Genomic DNA, 27,648 nt, shown 5'->3' with positions numbered 1-27,648 from the left:
TATTATAATTTTATTGAACCTCCTTAATTTTTTTGCGTGTATGTGTTTATAATACTGCACGTTTGTTGGATAATCGTGACGTTTATATACATACAATGTACTTTTTTTTAAATACATGGCTGCCGTCGATTTATGAAATTATCTCATTTTTTTCTAACAAAAAATGCTTGATGTATTATGAGTTCGTTATAAATAAATCCAACAAGTTATATGGTCTATATAAACGGTTGTTCGCAATATTAATAGCTATCGAAATTCTTTATTGTACTTGTACATGTGTGTTAAAATCAGTAGAAAATTAAAGTTAAAATAAACCAAAAAATCTCTTGTAATTAAATAAACGTCTCGATTTTTCAATGAAAAATTACGGGGTTACAAAAAACATGCAAGTATTATAAAGTTTATATATTTATAAAACACGACTGCTGTTTGTTTAATAAGAATTGTATGTTTATGTATTCTATTTTAAACAACCGTTTATATACGGCCCATATTGTAAAATAGCCTTTCATATTCTTTATAACTAATATAATACTCTCGAAAATGCCATGAATATGTGTTAACTTTATTGTTTTTATAACTCATATGCCCGTAATGCAAAAATATTAATGCTTATATATATATACCAGCCATGCCCCGCTTTTTAATAAGTCAAGAAATCGGCATTGGTTATAAGGTATTGACGTGATCACGTGTACATGTAAATGTCTGACACATGTGATATTTTGGCTGGATTCATCACATTTGTGGAATTTCCTCGCACATCGTTAAATTTCCTTTCGGTGGTGCATCATCAAGGTCAAATATTATGACTCTTAAGTTTTTCGCCGTTTCCTCTACGGTCCAGGTTGTCAAATGCATGGATCCCCAATATGAACTTGGAACTACAAATATGAATAAAGGGCACTATATATGTTCTTACTTTCCTGCGCTTTTCAACTGGAATGGTGCATTCACACTCAAAATACTTGATACTTAGTAATACCCGCAATAAATAGTTGAACGTGGATTATGCTATGATAATTATGGCTGAAGTAATTTTCAATGGAAGGAAATGAAAGCGGACCTCGGACATATTTTGTACAAGAGGTATATATAATAATTAATATCGTTTTTAAACATCAAATAAACACGTTTCTCAGATGTCAAAGTAAGAAAAGGGCTGTACTCAATTGAAAAGTGCCTTAAGTCAAGTTAAATTCTTAAAATATACAAAAATGGTATCGGCCACCGCACTGCGTTGCAATCGAATCCACCGCCGTCTGCGACGAAAACATTTTTTGTCATCTATTTTATAAACAGGCAATACTAATTTCCCAATTTCTAAATTATGGTTAATTTGTGAAAGTCTCATTAATTCGATGTGATGCCGATGTATTATGGGGTCGTTTTGCACACATTTGTATGTGTTTTAACCCAAAATTAGGCAAAAAGTGGCGTCCCCTCATCAAACTGTACAGAAGTGTTTGCATACACGGCAATGAATTGCACCGTGCCCGTGTAATAGGTTGAAAGGAGTACATATGTGGGCTCCAGTCTCACTGAGTGTTTCCAGTAAAACATTTAAAACATAAAACAAAATTCAGTCATATACTTACCGAAAACAACAAACGGCCATATTTTATCCACTGCTTCTGCGACGAATACTCCACCGTCGCTGCGGTAGACCCACCGCTTCTGCGAAAGCTATGGCCAGTGTGTTATTTGTATTGTTTTATAGCATTTGCAGGCAATCCAGGAAAGATAACTCTTGGTTTTTTGTTCTATTTTCTACTTACGTAGTTCATATACTGTTTATGGATGTATTACACATCCGTGTGTTTAACAGCATTTGTATGCGTTTCTGTGTGTTAGAAAATGCATTTTTGGTTATCATTCTATTTCATGGTCCAGAACAAAAATGTTAGCGGCTTATAAAGTTTTTGAAGCCAGAACTACCTTAATGCTAACATTTATATGTTGCATTACTTAGACGTTAAATAAAGTTTCTCTTCTACGTTATACATATAGATTTACTAATCTAACGTCCATAAATACCAATATATTTAAACAAGTTTAATTGTCAGTAAAATGGCTGACACTTACATCTTCTCACAAGATCCGGTTGGGGTTCAAATCGTTTATATACTGTGAATAAGTTGTCAGGGGAAAGTCATGGAAATATTTGATTTCTGTAGGTGGCATTTTCCTAAAAAACGTCCTTTTTGTAAGCAATTTAAGTTTTAGATTGGATAATACTTGTTAGAAATAGTAAAAAGAAATGAAATACAGTAGTGTTCATATGAAAATATTTATTACTTTTTTGTCTTATAGACATTTTGACCAGTTTCTTTGTCTTTCATTAAATGTACAAGTCTATTTGTTTTCTACTGCATCTAACATTGCTTTTGCATGAAAGGTAATATAGTATTACACGTACTTCACTAACATATAAACGTTCACTTCAAGAATTAGTTTGCTCTGTTACAAAGTATTTGCAAAATATTATTAGGGAGTTTATTAATATGCATAATATTGACAGCAATATCACTATTTAAAATGTGAACTCCATAACAATTTAAACAAAAACAAAAATCCACTTCACTTTATCATTGTCAGAGATTCCAGAAAACTATGACAGATAATTGATTTATACAATGTTTCCTTCGAGAACTAACAGATACATTCAATAGATGTTACAAAATATTTAGATTTATTTTATGTGTTGTATATCCTTGTGCATTAATAAACAAATAAAATAAATGAGCCGCGTCACGACAAAACCAACATAATGGGTTTGCGACCAGCATGGATCCAGACCAGCCTGCGCATCCGCGCAGTCTGATCAGGATCCATGCTGTTCGCTATCAGTTTCTGTACTTGTAATAGAGTTGGTAAGCGAACAGCATGGATCCTGATCAGACTGCGCAGATGCGCAGGCTGGTCTGGATCCATGCTGGTCGCAAACGCATTATGTTGGTTTTGTCATGACACGGCTCAAATTAAGATCAACCTGCTCATAAAGTATGGCAAGGATAATTCCATTGAGCCACCGATCATCATCTCAAAACGTTTTTTTAGAAAGAGATATTAATTTTGTCTTTGTTATTTATCAATTCGTATGTTTTTTTCCTTACTTAAACTTTAATAAAGAGTCATAACTGGCAAGAATTCTCGATTTAAGCAGTTGGTACACCCCGATTTAACTAACCATCTAATTATTGTTTGTAGGATTCAAAGGCAACTATTTAAGGCATTTTGTTGTTTGATGGTTATTCTAGCTATCTGATTTTTCATCCGTTGTCTTTCCTTCTAATATTTCTTGTTTCGGCTGTTCCTTTTTTAGCCCTGCTGACATACATCTCTGAAAAAAAATCATTCACCGAAATAAAAACATTGAAAACAATTAAACGTGAAACAATTTAAATAGTGAGGTTTTCAAAAAAAAAAGCCTTTATAATCTTTTTAAGCTTAAACTTCCTACTCAATCCATACAATTTATATCTTATATTTCATTACGAAATTGAAACATTTATAAATTAAAATATTGTGTAAACAAAGCTGCAAAACGCTATCAACATGCTTACGACTTACTTGTAGTCCAACACTCATAAAGAATGGTTTGCTGTCACCGTCATTCATCACTGAATCTTCACAGAAACATATAAAGATGGTGTCGATTGTCATCTGAAAAACAGTAAATGTTACGTAACGTTGTTATATATCTAGTAATTTCAAAGGACGTTACGTTAGGTCTGATTGAATCTCGGTAGCCAGTCTCTGAGATTTTATGATGAAATTTGAAAGTTAAAAGATATATAAAAGAATCTACATGATGTCTCTGTTAATTTAAACAAGAGGACCATAATGGCAATGGATCGCTCACGTATGTACCTGAGATACACTGCTATTGAAGGTCACTATTTTTCAATGTCAGTAGGCTAATGAGGTCACATCGGGTTGTTATTTTTTACCCACGACGATTATTTAAAAAAATATAGATGTCTTAATGATAAACATCTTAGATCCTGGTATTGTAATTCAACACAAGAAGAATCTGTTTTTCCATGTAAGTCTATATATATATAAGCTAAGTAACACTCGGACAGGAACCAATTTTGACCCTAGGTACATGGTTTATATGACTTTCGTAGAGATGATGCTACAAACCAAATAACAAAGCACTGATCATTAAAGTTTCCGAGAAGACGATTAGAAAAGGCATTTCCAAAGTCTATATTTGCTCAGAATTATGACCTACATACGTATCATTGCTTTAACGTTTGTACAAGCTACATCAATCGATTTAGGAAGAGTTTGGTTCAAAAAATTGTAGATAACGACGAACGGCTACCATCACAAAAAGCTGTGCACAATGTGCACAGGCTAGTTAAAACTGCTTTACAAACATAATAGCAAAGGAACTCCGTGTATTTTTTCTAGGAAAAAAAATGTTTTTGTTTTTTTCTAGAATTGTTCTTACTAAAAACATACCTCGTAAACAGACATGAAACACCCAGCTAATAAAATATGCAAAATATTGCAACCAAAGCTACTGGTAACCAAACAAAATGTATATCTTTCTGTACCTGAAAAATACAAGTATGATCTTATATAAACGAAATTTAATTATTTATTCTTATAACGTTACATCTTTTTAGTATGTATGTTATCTAGCAAAGTATTTTAATAGAGTTTATTGTACTTAAAACTTGACATTATCATGATATATTAAAGATTTTTGCAATACCAATGCCCGTTAGAATAAAACACTTTTTTGTTACTATTTACATAAACTATGCAGTACAAAAGAAAAACGATTTAAAAGGGAAATTAAGAAAAAAAGAATCAATGAAATTAAAACTTACTGAGATAAATTCAATACCAACAATAGTGATAACAGCCGACGGTTGCAATTTTGCCAATAAATAAAACAAAATCACCAACAGAATTGATGGCTGCAAGTCTTAATGTGTTTGTCAAGACAACATGAAATGCCTGACGTGCCGCCTTACAAAATCCATGTCCGTGTATAGCTGAAATTAAAATGGATAAAGTAAAAATGAAAGTTATTGTTGTATGAACATGTTTTTTAACCTACCGATAAAATTAAATATTTCTTGAACTATACAGAAAATGAAAATCTTGGAATTACCCAAATCGAGGTTTTCCATATTAAAACATTGCCTCACACATAATTTTGAAGAACATTTGTTGTTTTCTGGCATTTTTTATTTTTTTAATTAACTGAATATTTGACATATCAACGGGGCGGATAAAATCAGGTCAAAAGGGTATTATTGTCTTGATGACATTTGCATTTTGGTCAATCTCACCTATCTCGATGTAAGCATTGTTGTTGAGAAATTTCAAGAATTTTTCGAAGCACCATAGACAACACTTTAAACATTTCAACAGAAATACTACAACGGGGTTAGTACCACCTCGAAGTCTGGAATACAAGAAAACACTTCAATAACAGAAAACGCATCAATAACAGAAAAACACTTCAATAACAGAAAACACTTCAATAACAGAAAACACTTCAATAACAGAAAACACTTCAATAACAGAAAACGCATCAATAACAGAAAACACTTCAATAATAAAAACGCTTCAATAACAGGCGCCAAAGAAGTATGAGAACGGAGGCGAGTTTACAAAAAGATTGAACCATTTATTTATTGCGGTAATTTATCAATTTATTAATCAATTGTGGTGATTTAATGTTTACATTACAGAAAAACTTTTTCGACAAGGCATTATGATTCAATTTTCTGTTCACAGGAAAGTCCACCTGGAAAGTCTTATTAAAAAAAAAAAAAAACATGATTTACTGTAAATCTCAATTTTTAAAAATATTTTCGTTGATTAGGATACAATATTTGTTTTGTATTTATAAGTTCGATATCATTATTGGTTTTCATTTTTCCCCCGTCAATTATTATTAAAAGCATGCAATCTAAATAAAATATCGTTAGAAAATTGAAGTAAATAATTTAATAAAACTAAATACATGTTCATATAGTTACTTTCCAAGACTCACCTGTTTTCTATAAAAGATAATACCATTCTTACAAACATAACGAAAGTTATTATAAGCGATCCTAGAGCTATGGAGCCAAAATGGTATCTGAAATACAAATAATTTGAAGATTTACATTTTTAAATTTCAAATAATAAATTTGAATGTATGAGAGGTGACTCGCCAATTTTGTAAAATGTTTATCTTATTTATGAGCATTAAATTTTAATTTTTGCTATTTGTGAGATACATGGGTTGTTTACATTGTCCTATATCTTGTTGGTCATGACTGTAAATGACTGTAATGTATGAAATGCCTAGAACTATCAATTTAAAGAATAGAATGTTACCAAACACAATTAAACTACCTAATGATGTAGACCTACTAAATGTATCAACATGGATCATTAAACAATTCAGGAGATCAAAACAAGTATTTAGGTAAATATTATATTTAATATGTTCATCTACCTTATAACATGCCACATGGATCGAGCAACTGGCAAAGAAAGTTTCTCTTTATCTCTGTAAGCAAACAGACAACAAGCATATCAATAATTACAGTATTAAATTAGTATTTAAGATATGGGCCGAGCCATAACAAAACCAACATAATGGGTTTGCGACCAGCATGGATCCAGACCAGCCTGCGCATCCGCGCAGTCTGATCAAGATCCATGCTGTTCGCTATCAGTTTTTCTACTTGTTATATGGTTTGTAAGCGAACAGCATGGATCCTGATCAGACTGCGCGGATGCGCAGGCTGGTCTGGATCCATGCTGGTCGCAAACCCATTATGTTGGTTTTGTCAAATAAATAGATTCAAATACGAGTTGAACTCTCTGAAAAAATAAACAAAGGAAATTTGATAGATATACAATGTATAAGTTATACGGATAAAAGTAATGTAACAATATGATGTACATCGAGCAAATGAATATTATTTGACGCTTACCTGCTGAAACAAATCATATCAATTTAACGAATGCCATTTTGGATATTAACGGACTATTTCTAATGCATTGACTTCTATTTATTTTTTTTCAACGATGGAACTTGTCATTAAGACAATGATAATACAATGGTGCTTACCTGGTGAAATACCATTTGACAACAGCTCCCGCCACAGTCATCTTGTGACACGCCAATATAACCTGAACTATCCAGATTATCCCGAATATATAATACCATTTTAATACCTGAAAAGAAATGGAATATAGGAATATGCATGCACTGTAACACCGCACTTTGGGGTCAAACGCACTTTGGGGTCCGACCCCAAAGTGCGTTAAACTTCGCACCGCACTTTGGGGTCAAACGCACTTTGGGATCAAAATCGAGAAATTGACCCCAAAGTGCGTTAATATGCTACATATCAACGCACTTAGGGTTCAAGAGGTCTAAAGGTGTCATCTGAGTTCTGCTTAAATACTGAGTACTGACTTATTTTCTATCTGCGACATTGGAATATTTGAGTTGGAGTTCAAGATGGCGGTCAATACTTTACGATGCTTAAGTGATAAAAGTTTCATTAATGTTACCACTTGAAATATCTAAAAATTGTGTTCATATAACAAAATTACGGTGGCATAAAAGTGACAGTTGCATTTTTTGTTTTTAGTTTTGTATACATATTTTATTTTAGTTTTGCATACATATTTTTTTCAGTTTTGCATTCATATTTTATTTTTGTTTTTCGTACATATGTTATTTTTGTTTTTCATACATATTTTAGCCAATCAAAACAGCCTTCAAATCTCAGCCCATAGTTGAGTATAAAACTAGCAGAGTGGTTAGGTCACATTTCGGCTCATTTTTGGAATCGGCCCAGTCGTTTTCGGCCGGGCAAGTCTGGTTTCGGCAGATCCTTTTCGGCCCATTTTTTATATTGTATGTATTTTATTTAATTATAGTTTTTTATTATTATATACTGTTATATTAGTGTCTATTTGGAAAGTGCTGTTGATTGGTGATCAGTTATTATTCCATGAATATGCACCACTCAACCCTACCCCCTGAGAATTGAGAATTATGAAACTTAGGTCAATTCCTTAGCACATTCAGATAATGTACAGAACTTTATGCCAGGTGTGCCGGCTCAAGGTCGGGGTCACAGCTACAGGTCAAAGGATAAAGACTTGGGTTTCATGTCCGCTCCTTATCTCCGAAACCCCATGAAGGATTTTAAGGCACCTTGTGACAAATGTTAACCACAACGAGACCATATGCAGAACCTTTCTTTGGGTTACCGCGGATACTAAAAAATGAAAATGTTGGTATTTGCAAATGGCATTTGCAAATGGGGTACTGTAATTTACAGATGGCGAAGTGTTTGAAAATGGTGTTTAACAAATGGTGTAATTATCCAAACCTCTTTGCAAATGGCGTCATGTAAAAATATGTACGAAAAAACAAAAATAAAATATGTACAAAAAAACTAAAATAAAATATGTATGCAAACTAAAAAAGAATATGTATGCAAAACTAAAATAAAATATGTATGCAAACTAAAAAAGAATATGTATGCAAAACTAAAAAAAGTATGTATTCAAAACTACATGTAAAAAAAAATATCTACGGCAAACAAACAAAAAAATATGTACGAAAAAACAAAAAAAAAGTATAAAAAAATACAAATGTCACTTTTATGCCACCGTTCAAAATACTCTAGTACAGAAATTGTGTATTCCTAGAATTAAAAGATGCTGCGAAAAGTATCCCGTTCTGTCGGTCATTTACTTGATAACTTTTGGTGCCATATTGAGCCCCATTTTAAATATGTTGGAAATGAAAAAAAAATGCAGTTAATGTCTTTTTCCAAAGAACTATAATATACTCTATTGCAAATGTTCTGGTGAAATTTTTTTTCGATCGGACTATAAATAGTGATTTTTACAAAAACATTATTAAGCTTATCAACAAACTTAAGGGTTTTTGTAAGCTCCGTAACAACCGTTCGCCAGAGGCTTTTTTATGGGAAATCTTACATACTTCTTAAGAAAGAGCAAACATGAATTTTATAATGTTAAAATAATGGTATCTGAGAAATGTAAGATGCTTGTTATCTGAATAAAGTAGCGATAACTGTGATATTATTCGTCATAAAAGAAACGAACACTGTAGTATTTTATTCCATATAAAACACTAATACTCATCATTGCCAAAAAGCAACAGATGAAAAAGATGGTTCAGGTAAATGGCCAATGTGTATTTTTTGGATAATATAGAAGAACATCAAAATAAAAAAAGCTTTTAAGAAAAACAAATAAAAGCATAATGTGCCTTTAAAACGTTATTTTTAACCTTCGGGGGATCAATACCCCACAATCCCTTCTATACCCCCGAAGAGAATTTTACATTATTCTGAAGCTCCGCTCTTAATGTGCGACTACTTAAATAGTTGATATTTTTAGTACTGCCTGTACGGACTACATGTACTACTTAAAGCCGCATCTACACCTAGTCAAGTTTCTTATATGTCACATTTAGCTAAATAAATGGCCCTTTCAACAAATTATCAGGCACATTTTTTACTGAAATGTCTTACTAAGATTTCCCAGAATTTATACCTTTGTCTATGCTAAGACTATCATATTTCTTATAAATGTGTAAATAAAAAACGGGAAAATAATGCATTTAGCTAAAAACAATGAAGTTAATGAAAGGTGTACATTCTTTTAAAATAAAAGGAAAGTTTGAGAAAAATATTTTAAGCTTAATAATTGATACAAATTCTTTATTTGGTGATTTATTTGGTGAAAGTTCTTCACTTACTAATCAAGATCATTTAAATCCCTATTGATTCTACTATAATTCAGGGCACATGTTTGTGTCTATTTAATGCCTTGATTTTTTTGTTTACCATTGGCTTTGACTACAATATATTATTTAAAACATAATGAACTTTAATTTTCTATGACCCCAAAGTGCGGTCGTTTGCCTGATGTTAAAAAATGCATATGTACCTGTTTAACGCACTTTGGGGTCGAAATTGGACCCCCAAAGTGCGTAACGCACTATGGGGTCCGACCCCAAAGTACGTAACGCACTTTGGGGTCCGACCCCAAAGTGCGTTTGACCCCAAAGTGCGGTGTTACAATGCACTGTAACTAAAAGAAGGAAATATTTGTTTGGTCAGAATATAAACAAAAAAAGGGGCTTTATGTAAGTTCATAAGTTTTATGGATTTAAGTGAACACTTCGACTTTAAATCATCATAAATTTCTTGTATTGAACTAAAGTGTATCGGTATTGTTATGTGTACAGTTTATTCAACGGAAGATATGCATTAAGATCAAAACAAAATCTAATAAAAGTCAATATATTGTTTCCTTTCATATTTGTACAAAAAGAAGGAGATTGCTATTAAAAAAACAACAACATACTGTTAAGATTTTGTCCGGTACATATTCTACTGTCTTTGTGACTTGGTCAACTACCGGGGTACCTGCAGAAATACGGAAATGATGAATTTAAATACTGGAAGGAAAGTAACAATGGCGGTCATTTAAAGTTTTACAACACCTTTATCTAAACAACATTCTTTAAAAACGGGGACAAAATGGTGTTATTTTCATGATGATAGTTTAGATTTGGGAAATGTGTCTTTCAGGAAACAACAACAACAACAAGATTTTACATGGTTATATCTATGTTATCAACATGTTTATTAACAACATACCTGCTGTTTCAATGTACAATAATACCCACACCAGACATCCAAATGTTCCTCCAAGACATATTAATGTCTGCAATGAAAGAAATGAAGTGGGTTTTTTTTCTTCACAAGTATCATTGACAAATGCGAGTACAATGTAATGAATGTATATTGTAATTCATGATATGGTGGTATAAGTAAACCTCGCTCGAGGATATTCAAATTTCTTCTATAGATGCAGGATTTATTTTTATCGAGAGAAATGAAAATAAATATTTCACGAGTGGCAGTAGCGACGAGTGAAATATAATTATTTTCATTCTACACGATGAAAATAAATCCTGTATTAATAAAAAAAAACTTGAATTTTCTGTTATTATATTCTTTTCCTCTTTTTTAATCTTATGAATAGGAAGAATTCCCTTTTAATTTTGTGTATTGGCTGAGTTAAGAAGAAAGTTGTCCCGGGAAGACACCGGTGAAAATACGGAAAATATGTTTCACTGCAGTGAAAAATAAATTTATACAGTGAAAATACTGAAAATAAAAATACGCACTTTATTTCATCAATATTTCTCAGTATTTCATTTACAAGTATATAATAAATTGTGTTTAAAGAAAAATTATACTTTAATTTGTAATGTTTTATTACTGATTAAAGTACTCAACATCTTATCCACCATGTTAAAATAATATCTATATTCAGTAAATAATGAAATAAAAAGAAATACTAGTAAAGTACCATAAAAGGATGGATCAAAAGAAACGGCATACTTCTGATTGCTTTACCAGCTTGGCGAAATAATTCTACTACCTGAAACATATAGAACAGAATAAATTTACTCAAAGTCTCATTTACTAGCACTCTTGGTTGTTTCATTCAAATATATTCAAAAGTGACACCCCCCCCCCCCCCCAAAAAAAAAAAACAAAAAAAAAAAAAAAAACTAATAATTTATTGCATTACTATGGTGTTCCGTTACAGCCAGCGCGTTTTGTACGATTGTGAAGCACGACAGTAAGATGGTGACAGTACGACATTTCGATGGTGACAGAACGATATATATAGACATCGTGATGTGCTTCACCATAGTGTTGTCGAACTGCCACTATCGCACTGTTGCATTTCGCCATCGTACTACCATACTGTCGTGCTCCGCACTTTGCTGGCCCTAACCGAACACCGTACGATTCACCACTTGTCGTTCTTAGAGAAAACGGGATGGCCGTAACAGAACACCTTATATTACTGATATAAACAAGTCCGACAAAGACGTTAAAATATCCAAGAAAACTTCAAGTTTGAAGTTTGCATCATACAGTGGCAGTTTTATGAATTTATCTTTTCCAAAGTGTGTCAAAACGTGTGTCAATTCTTATACATTGCTAGATTTTATGTAAAAAAGCATTTATGGTAAAGAAATTAAAAAAAACATTTATGGTAATTTAAGCTTAGATTTATAAGACTATATTTGTTTCAATCAATTGAGTATATTCTTTTAAATATTAGCATGTGATATATTTGAATGACCATGAAGATTTTATTATTATATCAGATATGCATTCATGAATATACCGTTACATTTATTCATCATAAAACAATACATAGTATATTTGATAAGGATAATAGTTACAAAATAAGCAAAAGTTTAAACGCCATACCAGTTTTAAATGTTTCCTTAAGGCCAGAATAATCAACAAAACCACAATCTGGAAATAAAAAAAATATAAAATTGATATTTAATTTGTAGTACTTGGAACAATTGTTAAATTGTTAGATATACATATAACATTTTATATGAACATTAGTGATTTACTAATGATTTATTCGTCATCGATGAACGCATTGAGGAATTTGTCATTTTACACCTCTCAATAGTTATATATCTCAAACTGTCACAAATACAAATGTATACATTGATTTATGATTGAATCAATAAAAAATCTCATTTAAATCATTGATATTGATTATTGATTATGTTAAGACAGTCACATACTAATTGATAATCGAATAATAAACATAATTGAAATGACTATCACGCCGAATACTAGTACTGGTAATCTTGAGCGGCCACTCCCATATCCATAGAAAAAAAAACAAGAGAAAATAGGAAATAACTATGGAAGCATAAACCTGCCCTTTTAACTTGTTTCTTATGACTTGCGACTTATGACTTGTGACTTTTGACTTCTGATTTGTGACTTACCTGTTTGACATAAATCGGCGCGTTTTCGAATGGAATATGGCAGACGAAAACGCTTTATATTCTAGAACAATTTTCCCATTTAATTGAGGCGTTTTATAACACAGTCTCTTCTAAAATCGTATTTTATCATCTGGGTTAGCTGCGATTTGAAGACTGCTGAGCATCTCGTATTGTCGACAGTTGTCCTGACTTATTCAAAATGTAAGTGTTATACAAACCTCTCTCACGTGTAGATTCTCTTAAAATTTATTGTTTTAATGACGGTTGTGAAAGCTGTTCATATCCTGTAAATTAAGATAGTATCTGATACATTCGAGGGTTGATGGATTTTTTAATTTTAAAATATATATTCACATTAATCAATTTGCTAGCTAGCGCATAGTGTCGCTCAGGGTAGCAGGCTGACTGAGTGGTTCACACAATTGACTTATGATAGGAGGATTTGCTGGCAGTCTAGGTTTAAATCCTGATAGGTTTGTGCTAGCTGGTGCTTCACTGGGCAAAAAGCTAAACAACCATTGCTGACGTTCCTATAAGAGATTCTAGAGAGTGTCTGTAAGCTCCAACCTTTCTGCACTATCATACTTAAATAAATTATGTTATGTATTATCCAAAGCAAACCCTTGACATGCGATTTAAAGATTGAAACAAAACAAAAACATGAACAAGTTAGATTTTTCTTTATACTATGCTAGAACATATAGTACCAGATATATTGTTGTTATTTGCACTTATCATCCGGACTGTTAACACTATTTTTTATATACTTTACAGATACTGACAGATACTGATATAGATGAACAGAAATAAAAATGAAGATTGGGCTCATAATATTAATGATTTTGGCACTTTTTTTATGTGGTGATGTGTGTTGTACCAACCTATTTGCCAAAGAAAACTTTGAATCAGAGGTCCGAACATATTATTGAATATTTCAAACTTGGTTTCAAATACACCGAGATTCTAGGATATGAGATTTTGTTGTCAATGCGGCAATTATATAGATTCCTAAAGAAGTTTAACCTAAAACGTCGGGGATTACAACCCCACAGTTATTAATACCATTCACAAAGAGCTGAATACTTGTGGACAAACTATGGGTTAAAGATTTTTGTGGCAACGGATTCAAATTAATCATAATGTGAAGACAACTCATCAGGAAGTTATGGAGGTAATGAAGATTTTAGATCCTGAGGGCACTCATCTGATCTGAGAAGAACCTATCGTCTCAAAAGGCGTGTTTATTGTGCGAAAGGTCCCAACTATATTTGACATTTAGATGGTTATTGCAAGTTAAAACCCTTTGGATTTTGTATCCATGGTATTATTGATAGATTAAGTAGAAGACTGATCTGGCTAGAGGTATCGGATACAAACAATAATCCATACCTCATTTCAAAGTATTTTTTTTTAATTCCCTGAAGTCAATTGAAAAGGCACTTCGTATCATACGTTGTGATGCTAGAACAGAAAACTCTGATGTATGCCTTTTACAACAGTTCTTTCGGTACAATGCAATTGACGCTTTTGCAAAACACAGAAGTGTTATAATTGGTAAAGGTACTTCCAATCAGCGAGTTGAACGTTGGTTAGGCTCTTTACGACAACAAGATTTACAGTGGTGGCTCAGCTTTTTTCAAGACTTGTGTGATTCTTGACGATATGATAAACTCGACCTAGTCCATTCTGTTAATCTGAAATTTTGCTTCATGGATCTAATTCAAACACACCTTGATCGAATTGCTCAAAACTTGAATACTCACGCTATTAGACCCCAAAAGAATAACGACCTCAATTATGGAAAACCTGACGTAATGTTCTATTTACCCGAACTACTTGATAGTCAAGATTTCGGTACAAATGTTGATATACAAGACGTAATTTGTTGTCAACGGATGTATTCCATTCCGAAGAACAGAAATAAAGACTTTAAAGAATTGGCTAAACTCTTGAAACCGGATTTACAAATGGCACATGACGCTGAAACGGCATTGCAATTGTTTTTCGAGCTCAAAAAACGGGTATGGTTAGCAGACAACCTGCGACTAAAACGACAATGCAACACGACTACACAGCTGTTAATATATAAATAGCTACTACAAATGTATGTAATTATGTCTCCACAACACTGTCAAATTTGGTTGAAATAGTTCATCACCGCTTTGTTCTTTCTACATGGATGGAGGATTTTGAAATAATTTAGCACAAATGTTCACCATCATAAGATGTGTCCCAGTATAAGACACATTTCCGCACTGAAGGTCAAAGTCACACTTAGAGGTTAAACGTCCACTTCTATATGAATAAGTGGGTTTTGAAATAACTTGGCACAAATGTCCACCATCACGAGACGAGGTGTCGCTATACACAGCCGCAACCCTGAGTTGAAGGTCAAGGTCACTTGGACAGATTATAACTAATCTGTTATAACTTCTTTATTATTTAAGCCAAAGTCTTGATGTTTTAACAAAATTTCATTTGGACAAAAGCAGCCTTCGTCTGAAATGTCAACATTTGGTGTTGACCCATACTTGACATTGACCTTTATCATTAAAGGTTAGAGATGTGTCTGCATACCGGGTACATCTTCTTACGATGGTGAACGTTTGTACCAAATTATTTCAAAATCCCTCCATCTAATGTACATAGATATGATACTACTGAACCTATTCCGGTAACTACCGTTATATCGCACTCAGTGGTGCCGCAGATATCTGCACCGAGCGGTCTGCCTTCCAGTGGAGAAACCGGTACTCCTACAAGGCTAGGAAGATAAACAGAGACAGCCTTTTTCTATGGAACATTAATAGACTATCCTCATTGATAATCGACAGTGATTTCTTTTCTTTTTTGATCAATTATGATATCATTCTTATGTTGATATATACAACTTTTGTTAATGTCCGCACCTCAAATTCAATAAAATGGCTAAACGTCATAGTAGTAGCGTACTTATATATACACTTGTACATGTATTCGCAATAAATATTTCAATCATGACAATAATGAGCTTGGTGTTTTGGATTAATCACAAGAAACTCAAAACTGGAACAGTCAATGACATTTGTGTTTTGCATATAAAAATACGAGAATTGCAGATATGGCTTATTCCGAGGGATCACTTTGTTTCGAGATTTTTATTACCATGGCGCGCCCACGTATGCTGTTGTAAGATTGTTGATGTAATCTATTTAAAAATATATACATGTAATTGGAAATTCATCAATCAATGTGTCCGACCAAATTTGACAGACAAGTCCCAATCCAAACAGCATATATCATTTCTAGTTTATCTTACAACATGACGATGACTTTAGGTCAACTGACAAGTTTAATTATAAATGTATGTCTAGAACAAAGTTCGCCCGTGTCTGCTCCTGTTTCATTAACAAAAGTACAAAGTATCCGAGTCTCTTTAAATTGTTTTCAAACAGATAACATCAACAATATTCAAACAGCAGATGATGATGCGACATGGTAAGTAATGCCTGCCACACATATTTTGCAGTAACAAAGTCAATGGTGAGTGTCACAGTACCGAACCAAAGTGTGTATATATATTAGAAAGTTTGCATGCTTAAGATCAAAGCACTTAGATTATATGACCATTTAAAGTCTTTGCACTTGTTGGTCATCGTTACCACAATGTGACCTTTTGACCATTAACAGAATAATGGATGTGGTATGTAGAACTCATGAAGGTGCATTTACATATAAAGTTTGAAGGTCCAAGGTCAATGGGTCAATGTCACACTTAGAGGTCAAAGGTCACATTGTGGTGTAATGTTTCGTGTCTCGAATATAAGTCATTCACTGATGATTGGATTTTCATATAACCTGGCAAAAATGTTCACTTCTACCCGATGTTTTGACATCACACAGATTCCTCGCTTCAAGGCCAATGTCACACTTAGGGGTCAAATGTCACATTTTTGTAAAACATTTTGTTTAAGGAGTAAATGATGATGGGATGTTCAAATAGCCTAGCCAAATTTCCAATACAAATGTATAAATAGAAATTGTGCTGCACGCCCAGGTCCCTCTTTCTATGGCAAAGGTCTCAGAGGCCAATTCAAGAATTGTCAAATTGTGGTGCATTTTTGTGTCATGTTGGCACGTTGGCACGGCATCATTGGCAGTTTTATGTCTCACATTGGCATGCAACTTCTTCAATGAGGTACATGCAAAGGTGTTTTTGGTTGCAAAGAAAAAGACCTCAAAGATTTCACTTTTATTTCTGAAACTAATTGTTTCATTTTTTTTAAACTATAGAAGGAACACATAAACAAAGCAAGAGATGTTCGATAATTATTGCCACATGACCATTTTCTGGAAAACCAATAAAGATATTATAAAGATTTGTTTTGCACATTAAAGAATGTTCTTTCTGTTGAAGACTACGTATTTTTTTCTTTCTTAAATCTTGCAGATAACCATTTGATTTTTTGCCCAGTATATAAACCATACCCGCTACTGATATGAATTGCTGATATGCATCGTGCATTGATTTTCGCAACATTATATGGTTGAAAAGCACGAAGATAAATGACTAGCAAATGCAATAAAACTTTTTATAACATCTCATTCTCTAATAGTTTTCCAGAAAAAAGTCGAGTTACAACACTTTTCGAACTACCCTCGTTTTATTGGACCTTACAACGACCCATACAACTACACCTCGCTTTTTTCCAAAATAAGGACATATACCATTGTCTCTCCTCTTTACTAAGATTTTGCTGATATTTACTTTATTTCACTATCAACATAAAATCCAAAAAGTTGTTCAATTATTATTAAACTACATACGATGATCAAACAATGACAAACAACAACGATAACAAATTAAATTACGGTGCATAACATAAGCTTATGTTACTATATGTAAAATAAATGTTGTTTTAAATAAGTTGTATGCAGTGTGTACGTTTGAAGAAAAAACTACACACCCAAAGCTTAATTACATGAATATCTATAACTTGTAATGTACATTGTGAAGAAATCTAGTAGTTTACATAAATCTGAATCTGTTTAGCAATAGTTAACTTAAGGTTACACTCTCATAGGTACTTTATAGAAAAGATGATCAGACGCACTGTCACAACATTTAAATTAAACAAACGCAATCTATATCAAATCGAGAAAAGTACTTAAAACGTAGATTATATTAAAATTAACTGATACAATTCATTGAACAAAAATAATCTATGTAAAAACTCGTTGTCTGCCATATTTCATTCAAAAACGCGCCGAATTATCATGTTCAACAGACAAGTCAAAAGTCACAAGTCAAAAGTCATAAGTCACAAGTCAAAAGTCATAAGACACAAGTAAAAAGGGCAGGTTTATGCTTCCATAAATAACTTACTGTAAATACTGTCACACATATTGATCCTATTAGCCAGTCACGTACTTTCTTTTCCATGTGCGCGCTTGCGTCACCAGCCTGCATAGCGTCCAAACTTTTCCGTAAATTATAATAATGGTACCTGCACAAATACTAAAATGCAATGTTCCGGTATCTTTGTTCTAATATAAAAAGTAGTTTTAGTCTATAAACATCAAATTTTATCATTATATACGTATGAGTTTGCAACATGATGCATAACACTTTTAATTGCACAAAGTATGCATTAAAAAGACTTAGTCAGCATAAAGAATTACCGTGGATGAATTTTAGTTACAAAAAGCTCTTAGATGTGAACGTTGTCCAGATATTATTTTAAAATAGTATAAATATCATTTTTGTACAAGCATTGTCTATCACTCTAATAATATAAGATAATATTCACGACAACAGGACAGTGCAGCTGCTTTAAGAAATTAAGAATATTTTAAATATGTGGATAACATACCAGCAAAGGCTTGTTGCCACAAGAGTTCCTATAACCATAGCAACCACCATTAACCAAACGATAAACCATGCCACAAATTGAAGCAGGAGAGCTAAAACTACTGACACCACTGCCAACATGAAAACATAAATATGTATGATTTATGTTCATCCTGTACATTAACCAAAAAACTATCATTATTTTTTTTAATTCATGGACATTAAACAAATGATTCTCAGTCAGTCGATTAAAATACATTTCACAGTTCTTAAAGTTTCTCTTATTCAATATTATTGCAACCTGGTTTTGCAAGCAACATATTTTAATGTAATAATAATATGGAAAACAGTGAAATGTGCCAAATGTTCGAAGATGGTTACACATTCAATAAGTTAACATCATTTCAAACAAAAGAAGAGTATGTATGATCCATATAACACAGTTTTCAACAATAAACCAAGCATTACAAACCCCACAAGACATGAATGAATAGTTTTCAAGACCTCTTTTGGCCGCACATTATGTGTGCAAATTGAAATGAAAAATTCTTTAACACAAAAAGCAATACTATAATGATCACATACAATATCAAAACTTTACTCTGCCTAGGCTCTTTTTCATTTACAAAGTCCAAAACATCCATATCATATCGTTATTGTACTAGAAGTAAGAAATTTCTATCAAATAGCAAAATATTGATGGTGTGAAATAGGAGGTCATTATACATTGTTGAACACAATACTGATTCTGTTGGACTCGTACTCAGCTTGGCTCGGATGATGCCTCGTCCAATATACGTACGTCTGACAGCTGTGTACTCGTCCAATATATAATTTAGTATTGTACTTAAAATGTATACTAACCTCGTGCTATTGTTAAATAATGATACTGTATAGTATATAAAAACTAGCAGTGTTTAGGATAAGTTTCATACCGACAGCCAGTGCACATAGGAGACTCATTTCAAACCATGAATTCTGGATGTCGCTTGCACCTTTCTGAAATAAAATTATCATTATAGAGATGAATGTTTTAAAATCATCATATACCTTTTAAAAATGTATATTACACGCCATATATACTACAGCTGTCTCTTCAATGATTTCATGAAGTCAGTTGTAAGTTTTTACTATGCTATTTTAATTAGCTCCTTTTGTTTTTAGTTTCTTTAAAACATGAGTGAGAACGACAGGTCATTGGCCATACTGATACAAAATAAAATGTCAGTTCTTATTTTGTTCATGTAAAGCAAAACGTTAACATTGTACAAAGCTAATTACTCGTGAATGTTATGGCGCCAGTATGGAACCTGACAATTTCGTACATCCATACAGTATTACAATACACCAATGGGTCAGCTTTCAAAATGTTGGCTCAAAGGTTACCTTGACATTGTGTATAGATGAAAGTGTTTAGATACCTCGACAAGATTTTCCTCTATGACATTAAGAAGACTGTTAATGGCGGAGGTAACATGGTCAATTCTTTTTGTAACGGACGCAGGAATACATCGGTATAAAAACTCTTCTCTGTAATGAAAAATTTACGAAACTACACCTAATGAAATCCATAAATGCAAGAAATTAAAATGTTACACAAAATTGTTTAATCATACTCTCATATTAAGACGTATGAATATACAGACCTGAAAAGTTATTTTTAAACATGGATTAAAGGCCCATGAAGCCTAAAAAGCTAAAATTTTCATTGTATGAATAAAATGTAAGTAAATAAATTGAAATTCATTGAGACCCACTTACTGTGTTGTTATTGGTAACGCCGGGCACCCGAATGCCCCTGATGATCCGTCAAAGTAACCGGAGGGTTTGATGTCATACACACATAACCTAGAATTGTTGATATTTGCCAAGTTTTGCATATCCAAAACAGAGTTGATAGCCGTGGATGGACATTTTGAAACACATATTTTCGTAGATTTGACGTTACCTTGGACTGTGGAAACGACGTTGGAAACTATAGAGTCTTCAAAATTGAATAGGTTTCTGTAATGAAAAATACATAGTTGATTCATTGAAATGCAATATACTTTGACACAACGTTCTTTTATGTCGTTTTTTTATTGCAGTAACTTTCATGACAAAGTTATTAAAAAAATATGATAACAGATGCAAGTAAGTGAAGCTTCGGTTTTTTAAAGTAATTGTTGTTATATAATGCTTTTCAAACATGCATTGCATTTAAATTTCTTTATACGAGATTTTTTAACCATAATACACTTCAAATACGTGTTTTTGTTGTTGTTGAAAAGTTATTTACTTACGATTTCATAACTACGGAAGCACAGAGGGGAAATTCCGATTTTTTTTCATTTTCGATCTCGTGGCCAAAAGATATAACAGACAAAAAATGATAGGGATTTTGTGTTTGTTTTTGTTGTGTTTTTTTAGTTATATCTCGTGGCCACGAGAAAGGACAAGAAAAAATCGGAATGCCCTCTCTGTGCTTCCATACATAACATTACACCACCAAACTTATAACAATTGATCATCTTACGGTATGCCTCTGAGATCTATCCCAGTGAGAGTTGGTATAACACCGTCAATAATCTTGTTGTCCTGGTTACAAATATTCCCGTAACTATCTATACCATACACTAGTCTGTACGGGTCACCAATAGTAACAGCTCTCCACGAAACCAATCCCTATATATCATCACAGATATACAGTCTATTCAACTCCATGATATCATATGATTAATTTAAAAAAAAGCATCAAAGTCTATTGAAGCGGTAGGTATGTTCACTTTTTAAATAAAAAAGTTTCGTATTTAAAATATTTTTATACAAAAGATTGGTTTATTTAGACTATACATAAAGTATGAGAAGAGATTTTAAAAACTTATTTTGTGTAATGCTAACATATTTTATATATACTCTGTATCTGTATCTATATTGATATAGTTCAATGTACCTTAAGACAAATCTCATATTTTACAATGGTCGTCGAAATTTCCATACAAAACCTTGGCTTATTTTAATAACACTGCCATAATTATGTTTTTATGATTTAAATCGAGATGAAAATTTTACATTTAAATGTTTGCAGAAATTAAACGCAGAGAGTAAATCGTCGTATACAACTTAAAGAAAACATGCTATACCATTCCTACAGTGAACAAGGAGAAGAGACACAAGAAGACAACATCTCTGCATTCTCGTCTGGTTTCTGGACCCTCATTGAGTATATCATCATTTTTATCATCATCATCACGTATAGATACTTTGGATTTAGTCTAAATATTTTAAACCAAACATTTTGAAATATGTATTATATATTGATATTTCACTTCTGCCATTTTCAGACACAATTACAGGCACAAATCCAGATTTGTTTTGGTTGGGTGCTTAAGTTTCAAATAACCGATACGGCAACATGAGGTCCCACCCCCACCCCCCCCCCCCACCCCGAAGCAAAAAATGAAATCTGCATGCTAAATATTTTTAAAAATGTAGAAATGTGTATTATAAAATTCGCAAATGAATCAATATTTTACTCATTGCGCGCGTTTAAGTCTAACATTTTCTTTGAAAATGTAGCGACATGTATAATATAAAAACATTTGTACGGGAAAATGCACCAGGATGAATTAAAGTAATAAAAAGTTAAATACTATATTTTTGTACCTTTGTTGCCAAATTCTTTCCCTATTTTTCATAATAAAACACACAAACAGCCTAAATGTCACTTATGTTTAAACATTCAGTCCGTCTGACCAGATTATATACATTGGTTTCTTTATCTTACCATCTAAATACTAAAAAATAACATTAAACTAGGATAAGATTTTTCCAAAATCAAACAAAACAAACTCATGATACAAATTTAGCAAAGTTTTTAAGATATGTAATCTTTATAGAACTTTCACAGTTTTTATGTTTATTTAACTTGTATCACAAATACATTATATGAGCCACGCCATGACAAAACCAACATAGTGCGTTTGCGACCAACATGGATCCAGACCAGTCTGCGCATCCGCCCAGTCTGATCAGGATCCATGCTGTTCGCTATCAGATTCTCTACTTGTTATAGAGTTCGTTAGCGAACAGCATTGATACTGATCAGATTGGGCGGATGCGCAGGCTGATCTGGATCCATGCTGGTCGCAAACCCACTATGTTGGTTTTGTCGTGACGCGGCTCATATGGTGTTCTAAATAAGCCCTTAGCCTGCTACCAGCAACTAATTCAGACAACACGACCAGTGCAAACAATAATATGCAGAGCATAATCAACCACTTATCATGGTCTGCACTGTACGCTCAGTCAGTATTTATATTAATTTTCCCTAAAATAAACTGTTAAACAGTCAAGCACTTTTACAGATTTTGTTTACAAATATTTAAAGTTCAAACCACTGTCATATGGAAGAGGATTATTTAACCTTTCAAAGTAAACAAATAAACAGTTAATCAAACATATATATACAAAACTTTATAACTAACCTGAATTGGTCGTACGGCATTATCAAAACCCATTTTCTCCAATTATTTCACTGTAATTTCCACCGTGTGATAATTGTAAAGCGGATCATTTTCCATATTGAACGAATTTTCCCCGCATTTGGCTGGTTGTCAATTGATGACAGTCGTATTTAACAAGAAAAAATGTCATTTTTCAATATCAGTATCAAAATATTGGTTGTGTCAGCTTCAAAGGCGTTACTAGTGTTTTATACACCTTTTTTGTTCAAATACACTTTTGTTTCTTATTAAATTTTTTTAGGTCGTTAAACCGTTTCTCTGATTCCACAATAGCGAAAAAATACGTTTATCTTTTTCTATGTCGCAGTTATTCTATCTTTTTCTATGTCGCAGTTATTTTATCACTTTTCTGTTTTAGGACGGATGGTCTGGACTAATCAGATATAAATATTACCTGTCCAAGATTTCTAATAATCAATTTCGACCGGTTATCATCCTGTCCACATTCCTTATATTCTCACGACTTATATTGACAACAAAATGACTATATTGATCTTGTCGTCTCTAATAAATCTCTAGACTTATCGATTTCATATTTAATTTGATTTTTCTGCTACATGTTAAGACATTGGATAAAGCACCTGCCTTCTTAACTAACATATAATTATTGTGAAAATAATACTTTCATCTTAAGGTCAAAATATTGCAGGTTATTTTTCTTTATCTTAAGCTTATTCAAATTATTTCTGATTTATTTTATGTAGCCTAACTCAAAGCAAAGCGAACACCATATCGATCCTTTTTGATAGACCTAGACCATCTTAAAATAAAAGGCATCTTTAACGGTTAATCGGATACAATTTTCTTCCATTTTTTATCGTTTTGTCGGGTTTTACGTCGCACCAAGCCACCAAAACTATATAAGTCATATGACGACTTCCAAGCTTTACTGGCGGAGAAAGATCTTTGGTGCCATTCAGGAATGTGCATTATTTAAAGCACGAACGGGGACCCGAGAACCACCGATGCCCCAACCACCAAAAAAGCGGGAAAAGGGTGTTTTACTAGAAATTATACATTCGGTATAATTATGCAATATTCATTCACACAAACTAGAACATCAATTTTACTTTTTGACACCTGCTGGTATTGTCTTTATAAAAACATTATTTCAGAACTCAACGTCCAGTTGGCGATTTTTGTGTGTTCAGCAGTATTTGATATACCGTACTCTGACACAGCCATCAGTAATACTTCTTTCTTCATAGAACAAATAAGAACAACAAAATAATTAAATTAACAACAACACGTGATTCATTTAGTTCATTTTTATTTTAATTCACAGATAGGAATGGAATGTTCTGCATATTTATCACCGATAATGCTTAATTTCATAATTTACGAGTCAAAAATCTTAGTTTTCTTCGATAAAGTATAAAAAAAAAAAAAAAAAAAAAAAAAAAAAAAAAAAAAAAAAAAAAAAAAAAAAAAAAAATTTTTCGGAACATTGTCTTCTTTACAAATATTTTTTTTATGCATTGTCATTGTCAAAAATTTCATTGAAATGTTTGTGTTTCTCGCTTCCCTCACCGAAAAAAAAATTTATATTATTTCAATTTGTTCTCCATTTAAATCATTGCTTTATTTAGATATAAAGATTTTATGTTAATAACGTTAAAGAATTTGCTTTCCAGTTTACAACAAAAATAAACTACAAAAGCACGTAGGCACAAAAATAATAGAAAAAAAACTTCCCACATAAATCTAGATAAATCTTTGTCATTAATTCTAATAAAAAGGACAAATGTAACTATGATTATAGTACTTTCATAAATATGTAAATATCAGTGTTGATGAAGACTAACATGTATATGTAACTAGCAGAGAGAGTGACAAGTCTAAACATTCAGTCCGTCTGACCAGATTATATACATTGGTTTCTTTATCTTACCATCTAAATACTAAAAAATAACATTAAACTAGGATAAGATTTTTCCAAAATCAAACAAAACAAACTCATGATACAAATTTAGCAAAGTTTTTAAGATATGTAATCTTTATAGAACTTTCACAGTTTTTATGTTTATTTAACTTGTATCACAAATACATTATATGAGCCACGCCATGACAAAACCAACATAGTGCGTTTGCGACCAACATGGATCCAGACCAGTCTGCGCATCCGCCCAGTCTGATCAGGATCCATGCTGTTCGCTTTCAGTTTCTCTACTTGTTATAGAGTTCGTTAGCGAACAGCATTGATACTGATCAGATTGGGCGGATGCGCAGGCTGATCTGGATCCATGCTGGTCGCAAACCCACTATGTTGGTTTTGTCGTGACGCGGCTCTAAATAAGCCCTTAGCCTGCTACCAGCAACTAATTCAGACAACACGACCAGTGCAAACAATAATATGCAGAGCATAATCAACCACTTATCATGGTCTGCACTGTACGCTCAGTCAGTATTTATATTAATTTTCCCTAAAATAAACTGTTTTGTCAGATTGATAGATGGACAAATCCATATTAGATATTTAATGTAGTAATGATTAGATATACATATTGGCATTTGAGAATTGATCTGTGCCCTGATCCCTCATCACCAAACCTTTCCAGGAGGGCATAAATTGTCAATATAATTTTCAAATTAAGATCTATAAATTCATTGAAATAATCTGGTCATTATCCTAGTTGACTGTATGTTGACTGCATGTTGACAGAATTTGGATGAAAAAAACAACAAAACAACAACTAGCCTGCAGAAGAATATAACATACATGTATTATGTGTCAAAACCTATTGGGACTTCATTTAAAAATTTATGCATTCTTAGAGGTGAAACAATAGAATGTTTAGAGAAACTTGTTATTTTTTCAAGCTTACTTCTGTTATGTAAAAATATAATAATTTTGTTTCATTACGTACATTATAAATAAAAAGATAACATGGACTCCTGCCAGCAGGTACAGTAAACATTAAATGCTTTTATGCATATGTATAAATGCATATACATTATATATAAGTGCACACAAATAACAACATGTAAATACAATACAAAATCAAATCAATTCTTAAATATGACTGACACATGTCTATATATATTTGATGATAGTCATTTTTTTCTGCTTTAGGATTATAAAAAATACATAATTTTTAACATAGACCAGGAAATAGGCAAAATTAATGTGTTCTAAGTTAACGCAAAATGATAATAGCTTTATGTTTGTTAAAAGACACAATTATCATTCTGACACTGGTCACTGCATTTATCCCGGCTCACTTAAACTATGACACTATTAATTATTAAATGCTTCATCTTTGTAACCCATCATAACAATCTTCTGACTTGAAAACTGAATGTTTTTCAGCTCTTCTGTACATTTATAAAAAGTCTACCTAATAATAAATAATAAAACCTAATAGGCCTACTGTTGGATATTTAATTTTAAACTTGGTCATAAACTAAAAACACATGTATAAATGTTTTGATTTGGTTTTAGTGTCATTTATATAGTTTTTCAGTCACACACAAATGATTGTCATGTAAATCTTACAATAAATAAATGCAAATAAAAAACTTGTTAATAATAATAAACAAAGATGTTTGTTGAATAATCTACATTTTTGTAAGAGAAAAAGCAACAGGTTAAGCATAATCAATAAAGAAAACATATGAATAAAATAAAACATTTGAGAAACATTATAGAACAGTATGATGGACTGTCAAGTCACTAAAAATGATAGTTCATATTACAAATATACAAATAATAAACCAATAACACTTGGCATAAAAAACAACAAAATAATCAAATATAGAAGAAAAACAAACAAATGAAAATTTTAAAAAAAGCAATGTTGAGTAGTTACAACAATTTGATTCTGTACAAGGTTATTCCCCTTCTTGCAAAGTTACACCATTCATAATCTACAAGATTTTTGATTCTATTTCTTCCTGGTAGGTGTTTTACTGCGGGCTCTAGGTCCAGATGTTGTAACCATTTGTTTGGATCGGCTAACCACCATCTTGGTTGGATCAATTTTAGGTTTGGCTGCGGCTGCAGGAATGTCGGTATCTTCTTGCTCTATTGGACCCCTTTCTGCTAGATCAATACATTCCTCTACCATTGCAACAGACTACAAGTATTATCATAATATAATTTTAATACATATTTTGATGCATTATGGTAAAAACTTAGGGCAACATTGGAGGAAGGTAATATTTTTGTATTTACATGTATATCTATATCTAAAAACACTTACTCCTGTCATATATATACTTTATAGATCTAAAATTAGTTTTCTATTTGACTATGGGTGCATTGCAAACAATAAAGTAAAATGAATGTTTTACTTATCATAATTAATACCTTAAACAAATCAAATTGTCATAATTGCTTAAAATCTGTGTGACAAAAAAATGCATAAAAACACATGTGATGAATAGAATTCAAGAATTTCATAAACACACACATAAAAACACACTCATTTAATGTTAACCCACAA

General features: G+C 32.3%; 1 protein-coding gene and 1 pseudogene across 6 annotated transcripts in view; both read right to left on the bottom strand.

Annotated features, from left to right (window-relative positions):
• Positions 1 to 2,386: 2,386 nt before the first annotated feature.
• Positions 2,387 to 23,662, bottom strand: LOC132739941 (choline transporter-like protein 1; annotated as a pseudogene).
• Positions 23,663 to 26,033: 2,371 nt separating this feature from the next.
• The window catches only part of LOC132739939 (trichohyalin-like), a 28,159-nt gene continuing 26,544 nt past the window's right edge, over positions 26,034 to 27,648 (bottom strand). For 4 of the 6 annotated variants that reach the window (XM_060727782.1, XM_060727784.1, XM_060727783.1 and 1 more), the window contains one exon: positions 26,034 to 27,279. In XM_060727782.1, coding sequence (XP_060583765.1) covers positions 27,088 to 27,279 — 192 coding nt within the window. In that variant the 3' untranslated portion in view covers positions 26,034 to 27,087. The remainder of the gene's footprint in view (positions 27,280 to 27,648) is intronic. The other 2 variants (XM_060727786.1, XM_060727787.1) reach the window with 2 other exon arrangements.

The sequence above is a fragment of the Ruditapes philippinarum genome, unplaced genomic scaffold, assembly GCF_026571515.1.
Source record: "Ruditapes philippinarum isolate M1 unplaced genomic scaffold, ASM2657151v2 ctg10209_1_1_1_1, whole genome shotgun sequence".
NCBI classification, from domain to species: Eukaryota; Metazoa; Mollusca; class Bivalvia; order Venerida; family Veneridae; genus Ruditapes; species Ruditapes philippinarum.
This window is presented reverse-complemented; position numbering and strand designations above follow the sequence as displayed.